Source organism: Tachypleus tridentatus, chromosome 7 (genome assembly GCF_004210375.1).
Source record: "Tachypleus tridentatus isolate NWPU-2018 chromosome 7, ASM421037v1, whole genome shotgun sequence".
NCBI lineage: Eukaryota > Metazoa > Arthropoda > Merostomata > Xiphosura > Limulidae > Tachypleus > Tachypleus tridentatus.
The window spans coordinates 78,746,007-78,755,720 of NC_134831.1; the positions used below are offsets into that span (position 1 = coordinate 78,746,007).

Here is a 9,714-nt window from a genome sequence, read left to right on the forward strand (position 1 = left end):
GAGCCATCCAAGTGAGCAAGAGTGTGTCAAAAAGTAGTCTAAATTGTGTGACATCCTCTATGTACAGCTTGTTATAAAAATGTCTTACTTCAAAATGGTCAAGAGTTGGCAACCACTGTAGTAATTGAAAATTATTCTGAACTATCTTTTGTATTTTGTATGAATTTCTTTTGTACAAAACAGTTTAACAAGTTTCCCACAAACAGTAGTTATTATTCTGATAAGTTATTTTATTGTTTTACTAAATTAAAATAAAAACTTCACATACAATCAGTTTTTTATCAGAATTATTATCTGAAACATTGTGACAAAGGTCTTTATGCATACAGAATGTGTGCTCACTTTCAGACAATAGTATGCAGACGTACAATGAAATTTAAGTTACAAGTTACCATCGAAACGAGAGAAGCTACAATTATATTACAATTAATAAATATCACAATGCTCTACATCCTACACATCACAAAAAAAACATTAGTAATAAGCAACCAAGACTAAAATGGTTTTATTATTCTACCATGATCTTGGTTTTTTTCATTTTTCTTAGGTTCAGGCTTAGGGTATACTTGAAATGTTCTGACAATTTGCAATGTATAAGAGTACATTAATAACAACAATGAAATCTTTCAAAAATATACTGAAAGCACCACATATACTTATTTTAATAGTAAGGCCATCTTCAGCACATACCAAAAACACAACAGTTCAAACTTTCACTACTACAAAACATATACTTTGAGCCACTATACATTCACTAAAAAGCAGAAGTTACAGTTATACAGAAGTTTTATCTTGCAGAGAATAAATAAGATTTCGTAGATCTTGTCTTGCCTTGAATATAGCTTCAGAGGAAACAATATCAGATATATGTTGTGGATCATTAAGGAAATGCTTTCTGCAGATAGCTTCTGTGTTGCAGATAACATGAATTCCACAATCATAGCTGTTGTGTTGCTGTGTACATTCCATCTCAAGTACTTGAACTATTTGGTTAGAATCATATTCTTTACCAATATATGGAGCAATTATACAGGCAACTCTTTCAGCATAAAGTAGATTCACACTGCCAGTATGAGAATCATAATGTTGAAATCCCCAAGGTGCCGAGCAGTACACAAGGAGACTCCAATGGCTACCTCCCATAGCTTCTGCAGAAGTGCAGTCATTGATGGGAAGAAAAATCAACTCTTTTTTGCTCACACACATTGATTCAAGAATACTCTGAGCATCTTCTGGATCCCCAGCCTTTAACAGATGTCCCACTGATGGGCTGATAAATAGTACTGATTCACTATGATCACCATAAACTTCATTCTGAAGATACTCAAACCAGAAAGCAATGATGTTATCATTTAGCCACTGACCATCATTCAATAAACTGACATCAGACTCACGTAATAACGTATCTCCATAGCTAAGTACAATGGCTCCTTCTGATGCCATGACCGACCAATTTATTACACCTCAAAAGTTCATCGAACAAAATATTCCTGCTTTTGCTATTGCTTTATTACCTATTTATCTGAAAGAAAAAAAAGAATGGATAAAGGTTTACTAATAACATTTTTCAAAGGACTCTTAACTTTACAATTCAAACAATTATATAGACGTGTTAAAGATTTACTTTTCTTTTCATCCAATCAAAGAATGTGTTGGGCCTCTACATCATAGATTCTCTTTCTGATTTTGTCTTAAGTATAAACATTTTTCACACACATATATGTAATCATTAAACACTTGTCCTGCTGTATAGTATAGAATAATGAATTAGGTGCAACAGGTCATAACATTACTCACGTACCTAACTTAATTTAGGTTACTGTATCGTGAATCAAACCTGAAATTGCAGAAGAACAATGTGGATTTGTTGAAGGTAAAGGTATAGCCAATACAATTCACATCCTGAAAACTATCATAGAATGTGCAATTGAAGTACAGTGAGGTTTGTATCTTTGTTTCATAGTCTATACAAAAGTATTTGACAAAGTAAGACAAGCAGTCATAAGGAAAATTCTTGGAAATATTAAATTAGATGGTAAAGAACTAAGAATCATCAAAAATATATATATTAGGAATGCACAGCAGCCACTGCTGAGAATTAGTTTGGCCAATTTCAAAAGATAAAAAGAGAAGTTTGTCAATGATGCGAGTTATCCTGTGATCTCTTCTTGTATTGTGAAATGGTCATGAGAGAGATAGAAGATATGCCATGTATAAGTATTGGAAGCAACAATGCAAACAATATCAGATATGCTGATGACATTGTTAATAAAAGGGATGGATAAAGATCTTCAGTCCTTATTTGACATTATAAATAATGAAATATAGGACTCAGCCTAAACACTAAGGAAACAGAAACAATGCTATATCAAGGGAAAAAAAAAAAAGAGTCAAAATTCAATTTTATCATTAAATATGACCATTTTCAATCATACCTACAAGTCCAATTACTTAGGGACATGGAATACATCAGATGGCAGATGTCAAAATGAGGTCAAGAGCAGAATTGCATAGGCTAAGATAACATCCATGAAGATGAAAAACATACTGACTTACAAAGGTACATCAATAAGTGTGTAAAATAATTCTTAGCTGCTACAATCATATTGACTTACAAAGGTACATCAACAAGTGTGTAAAATAATTCTTAGCTGCTACAATCATATTGACTTACAAAGGTACATCAACAAGTGTGTGAAATAATTCTTAGCTGCTACAATCATATTGACTTACAAAGGTACATCAACGAGTGTGTAAAAGAATTCTTAGCTGCTACAATCATGGACAATAAACAAATGAATAAAAAATTCACTTAATGTGACTGAAATATGGTTGCTACATAGAATGCTCAGGGTTTTCTACAAAGACCACAAAACAAATGAACTTCTACAGAAAGTAGAAACAAAAATAACACTGGTAACAAAAGTACATAAAAGCAACATTCTTTGGTCACATGATAAGGAGAAAGAGGATGTTACATCTAGTAACAACTTGGAAAGTTGTGGTAGATAGCATCAGAAGATCCTGGACAGTTTAACATTTTGGCTGCACAAAGATAAGGTAACTGATATAATCACAAGTGCTTGGAACCAGGAATGGTGAAAGGGTACAATTGTCTACACTGCAAAGCACAACACTTGATGTATGGTCAGTTGAAAAGGACTCAAAACTCCATAAATTCAAGCAACTGCTTGTAATATGTACTTAAATTTTTATTTCATTTAATTAAAACCTTTCACAATACATATATTACAAAATATATATATTACAATTTTGCTTAAGCATAGGGTACACATTTCTTTATTCTACAATGCATACATCTTAAAAGAAAAGTAGGCCTATTTGTGAAGATATACTTGCTGCAACATATCAATATTAAGCTATTTAAGATCACATTGTTATTCATAGTTAATATAATAATTCACAGTTTTTTCAAGTGGAAACATAAGCCTATAGGAATGATTTCAGCAACAAATCTATGATACACTTAAGAGAACCTGTATTCCAGCAATCACTGAAACAAAGATCTGTCTGTGAAAACTACAAAACTAAACTTAATGCACATTTACAACTTAACTAATCTATAATACTGAATTCTAATAAAGTCTACACACTTAAAAAATACTTTTACAGACAGGATTTTTACTTTCACCTTATGACCATCACACTTTTACTGGATTCAAACCCACTATTATACATTTACTTGAGCTTAAATTTTTAATATAATTTTTCTCAAGTCTCATCTCTATAACAAATTTTTCTTTATTCAGTATTATAACAGTCAGAAATTTACAGTAGTCAATGTAATTATCATTAGTATACAAACAGTGAGTTTATATTATCAATTTTAAGCTTTTCTGAAATCAAAAACATAACCAAATTATTAATTAAGATAAAGTTGTGGAGTAAGTTTATATTACTGGAGTCCTAACTATGACCAAAGTTCTTCGTGAGTCAATGAAATACTTATAGTTTACGATTTAAGTTTCAGAATATTTGAAAACAAGAGTTATGAACTAAATTTACTGCCACCATTCATATAGAACATATGACTAGTAGTCCAGAGGACATATTACCTCCTCTATTATTCACAGTGTTATCATTGACTAATTAACAACTTTATCAACATATATTTAAAAAAACCAAAGCTACTAATCAAAACGTATCTTTTTCACAAACACAAAAAAAACAGTTATCAGTGAACATTTCATCTATACTGTACATTTTTACGTGTTTCGACACAATGACTTGTTGAATATTAACATGGCTAAATAATGAAACCTACATTTCTTTTTTTAGATAATGTATTATAAAAGTTATAACATTTGTGTGTAATATCATATTAAAATTATAATAAACTAAATTTCAAAAAATTAGAAAATTATGATACCATGCAGAAAAGTTATAAGAACAGCACATCCATTCTTATCAAGGTTCAGTTGTCTAGTAACTTTATGTACTTCACACATAAAATATAGCATGCAAGAAAACAGACCATTTGAAGTGTTATAAATATAGCCCCATAAAATATATGATAGACTTTTTTGGATCCTATAACAAGATTTTTTACACTCCATGTTAAAATATTAGTAATTCATCAAAAACCCAATTATAAAAGTGAAATACAGACCAGGTTTTGGAAAAAAGAAAAGGACAGTGTTTCAATCAAATATTTTTATGTAGTATACCCTTTCATTTATTTATTTTGCTACTTCTTGAAGACACCTTGAAAGTTTGTTTGCAATTTTAGATTTGTTTCAAAGTGAGAACTTAATTACATCATAAAAATTACTTCAAAATAGTTTCCAAGTGAGAATCTTATAAAGGTAGTCAATTTGGTAATTATAACTTGTATTTTTCAAGATAAGAATTTACACATTGTTGCATAAATTTGGTGACTCATCAGAAAGAAATGGTTCTATTTCAATAAAACAATTGTTAAACACGTTTCTCAGTTGAATACAAGAGACTAAAAATTTTTAGAAAATACAAAACACATAAAAAAAACAATTTTGTCTGAACACAAAACTTAGAGCAATTGCCCACAATTGAAACATCATTCAAAAAATTTATGAATATTTACAAAAATTAGGGAAACTTTGGCATGCAACTTCATTTTATTACAATATTTGTCTTATAATTTTTCACAAAGTATGTATCTTATGCTTCATCAGAGTAATGCCAAATTTTTGTAAAACTCTATTTATGAATAGGAATTCAACATGAAAAATTTGTTTTTATTTCTGTAATTTTTTACTCCAGTGAGACATCATCCTGAATCCTATCAAAGCATATTTGTAACAAAAAAATATTGTTTCTGTTATGACACGTATTGTGTTAATTTTTGTCAGAGATGTTTTTGAGTTTAGTATGCGTGCTTAATTGTGCAATATTTTTATTTATTAAATCTTATGTGCTTATAAACTAATCCTATAGTGCTAAGCCATTACACTTTTCATTCAGTTTCAATGACCTATTAAAATTCATAAAACTAACATTACAGTAATATTACATGTAGCTTAAACTAGCTTTGTCAAGTAGTCAATTTATATGGAGTTAATGAAAGTACAATTAGTAGAAAACTACAACATTCATGGTTACAAGACACTTGTCACAGTGTTACAATGAATTTTAAACTCCGTATGAATTAGTTAACAATGACAACTATTGTGCAAGTATAATAATACAAATAAGTAAACACATTTAGAGATCAAACATACAGCTTCAAACACTCTAGCAAGTCTCAAAAATCTTTGCAAAATCATTTACAAAAGTACAATAAAAAAAAAAAAAAAGAGTCAAAAAGGGATTATTTCCTTACAAATCTGTTGACTTTAAGGTCATTAATAGAATTGAAAAGGTATAGATTTGGCATACTTAATTTTTTTTTTGAATTTCACACAAAGCAACATGAGGACTATCTGCACTAGCCATTCCAAATTTAGCAGTGTAAGGCTAGAGGAAAGGCAGCTAGTCATCACCACCCACTGCCAACTCTTGGGCTACTCTTTTACCAATGAATAGTGGGATTGACCGTCACATTATAACACCTTCATGGCTGAAAAGGCGAGAATGATTGGTGGGATGGGGATTTGAACCCATGACCCTACTTAGATCTTAAAAAAAGGTTTTAGTAAGATTTCACACTGAAGATCAGTTAAGAATATCACACTATTGAGGTTTGGAACAACCTGGATCTCTATTATTGGTGTGCTTCTGAAGTTAGAACTTAGGACTTTGCTTTTTATTATCTGTATTAATGATATTGATATAGACATAATTGATAATTTAGAAAATAAACAACCACATCTTTAACTGTTTGTACAACTTACAAATTACATTTAATTGTAATAAGTACAAAATATTACATTTGGGTTACTATAATTTAGGTCAGGTGATTAATATAGATGGAAAGGACCTCAACATATCGTTAAACTTAATTATGTATTCTTATAAAATTATCTCCAGTTAGTACTAAGAAGCACGTAAAGCTAGGTCTAGAATATGTTTACAAGGTACTAAAGTACAAGACCATAAGTGTTTTTGCAGTTGGTACTAAGTAACATTTTTTTCTTTTGTGGTGCTCATAAGAAGGTATGATAAATCAGAAGAGCAGTTTACAAAGTATAAAGGGTTCCTTTAGCAGCTTAGCAACAGAAATGGAAATTTGGCCTTTTTGGGAGTGCATCCTCGGGTTAAACATAGAAATGAAGTATTTAGTGGGATTTAGAGCTTGAAGGAACATTTATCAGGAATTACGTATCAGAAAGAAATCTTAACAGTTATAAAAATGTTCATTTATTATCTATTTAATCACTTTTGTTTAACATTAAAAACAATCAGACTCAGGCTTAGATGCCTTATTTTTATATTTATATATTTCACATTGATAAATATGTTTTTAATCATTGAATTGGTGAATCATATTTTATAGATCATTATGGATATTCATTTACTTCTCTTACTTTAATTTCTTTTAACCTTGTTCTTATATTTCACCTGATGATGCCACACAAATCTAGTGAACATTGTGACATAATATAAAAGAGAACAAAAACGTTGCTCTGTATAACTGACAAAACCATGTCTGATATTTACAAGAAATATTCTAAGAATAACAGGTGAGATGCATGGACTTGTGGGTAATAGTTAGGCTCCACTTAAACAGATTTGATGGTAAAATGTTAGAAGAAACTCTTCAAATATTCACTAAAGACAGATTGATTTAAACTTGTATGGTGATATTTAACTTAAGAATAAAATAATGTATTCTTTGAGGTTGTTCTTGAACATGCATACAAGTTTGCAAAAAAGTAAAAATTATAACCCATCGTTCAGTTTTCAGGAAGTCACCAGTTCTCACCTAAAACTCATAAAGTTCTAGTCTCTGCCACTACCAATGGTAATTCACTCCTTAAGTGAACCACCTTCTGTGAAAGATAAAATTTTTTGACATGGAAACTAAACTGTCATTTTCCAATTCTCAAACTTGTGTCCTTTCACCTAATTATCTTCAAAATAAAACACAAAAAAATCAGAGGCCATAATCCTATAAATATCCTAGATAATCTCATAAACTTCAATATGTTTACCTCTTATCCTTTTTTTCTCAACACTAAATAACACATTAAATCTTCTTAACTAAACCTGTAAGATAATCCTTCTGTCCCTGAATTATCTCAGTAACCTTCCTTCAAACCCTTCCCAATAAGTAAATTTCTTAGATAAGACCAAAATTGTGTACAATGTTCCAAATGAGGCCTTAATCTAAACAATATGCTACTGAGACTGTAGAAAAAAAATCTCATTTTCTTCCCAGTGTAACATATTACAGAACTTATGTGTGACCTCTTTTAATGAATACCTTATGGAAAATAAATCTATATTTTTAAAATGCAATTACAAATGATAAGTCTTAGCCTTACTGTGTTTATCAGATATTACTAACCTATAATAGTATTATTGCTTCACATTTACTGAGAAGAAACAATCATATATCATATTTTATATTGATTTTTTGAAAGAATTATTTAATTAAAAAAAAAGATAATTCAGAGAGATTTTTCTTCCACAGAAACACTTACACTAGTAATAGTAAACTATAAATTCACAATTCAACACTACTCTTAGAAACACTGTAAGCACTGAAATTATAATACATAATAGTAACAACAAATTGTATATTATTATATTAAATTTCCGGGGTGTATGCCTTCAGACACCTTAAAATGAACTGTCTTTGGTAGCATGGGAGCTGCTTTTAGTTTCACTACAAGTTTTAGCAGCTCCTTTTTATACTCTCATTGTAAAATCTACAAGTATAACCACGCACTCCACTTTATAATTCCTTATACCACTGTCACAGTATCACTACTGTATCAGTGTATCACTATCACAGTATCAGTCTTGGTTATTTTAAAATTTTATAGAATTTGTTTACCGCAAGTGCAACATAAAAAACGTTATACAACTTTGTTACTTCTCAAATATTACAACACATTTAACACTGTTGTGCTTAAATTAAACAGACCAGATAAACTGAACTCAAACATACACCTATTATTCTGTTCATAATAAATAATATTTTACTTTCAAATTCAATAACTTCGAGAATAGTCTAATATTTAGTTCGAGCCAGCTTACCTCTCTCCTGAAACTTACGATCACTATTAGCGACCTCTCTACTAGCAAATATTACATTTTTTAAAATTATTATTTTATTACAAGTTACAGCTTTTACAACCTTTTAGAATAGATGCGACGTTTCGGTTATTGGTGCGATCATTCTGAAGTGTAGAAGTTTTAACATTAAATAAAATTATAGTATTTAAACCAACATTCAACAATCTAATAACATATTTCATTTTACAATTAATGTTGGTTATTTATACATATTAATCTTCGCGAATTGGCAGATTGTTTATTTATGGGGAGCAATGATAAACTAATAAAAAGTTAATAAATATGAAAAAGTGTAATAAGTTAAGCAAAATATTTGTATAAGGTTAGGAGTTTCTGGAGAAATAATGATCGAAGGCATATAAACATGTGGTTGGGTGTTTGTTCATTTAGAATTATTTGATTTTATTTATAACATTCTCTGATTTTTTTTGCTGTTCAGAAAAACTGTGGTTATTTTCATTTATATGTTCATAGATTTGGGAAAGGGAGTTTGTTTATTCGTTTGTTTTTTAATTTCGCGCAAAACTACACGAGGGTTAGTGTAACATTATAACACCTTCATGGCTGAAAAGGCGAGAATGTTTGGTGGGATGGGGATTTGAACCCATGACCCTACTTAGATCTTAAAAAAAGGTTTTGAAAGAGCGAGCATGGAAGGTCGAAACGTTGTTCTCTCCTTATCAATAAAAGTGTTAATATGTATATCAGCCATTCTGAGATACATTCTTATTTCATGTGGGTTTCTCATCATCGGGCTATTTACTGTGTTCACCTGGGGCAATCGAACCCCTGATTTTAGCATTGTAACAACAAAGACTTAACGCTGTCCTACTGGGGTAAGGGAAAGAGGCAAAACGAGATATCAATGTCCCTGAACACCCCAGTTTAGGAAAGTTTCCTTTAAAAACTAAATCCCTATCATGGTTTTTTATTATTATTAATAGTTGCTTGCGTTAAATTATTAAGCAGGTACTTCTGACTAATTTCTGAAGTTAGGTTTCTCTTTCATGTTCTCTTTCTTCACTTCTTACT

The 9,714-nt window shown here is 30.2% G+C and overlaps 1 protein-coding gene across 4 annotated transcripts; it reads right to left on the bottom strand.

Moving 5' to 3' along the window:
• Positions 1 to 209: 209 nt before the first annotated feature.
• Positions 210 to 8,790, bottom strand: LOC143256042 (sentrin-specific protease 8-like). 4 transcript variants are annotated; one of them, XM_076512652.1, is made up of 2 exons: positions 8,644 to 8,790; positions 210 to 1,522 (listed from the first exon to the last, which is right to left on the bottom strand). In XM_076512652.1, exon 2 carries the CDS (start codon positions 1,441 to 1,443, stop codon positions 775 to 777), a length of 669 nt encoding a protein of 222 aa, XP_076368767.1. In that variant the 5' UTR covers positions 1,444 to 1,522; positions 8,644 to 8,790; the 3' UTR covers positions 210 to 774. The 4 variants fall into 4 exon arrangements, with proteins under 4 accessions (XP_076368767.1, XP_076368768.1, XP_076368770.1 ...); XM_076512653.1 differs by lacking the exon at positions 8,644 to 8,790 and adding an exon at positions 8,590 to 8,612; XM_076512655.1 differs by lacking the exon at positions 8,644 to 8,790 and adding an exon at positions 8,125 to 8,149.
• Between the last annotated feature and the right edge of the window lie 924 nt (positions 8,791 to 9,714).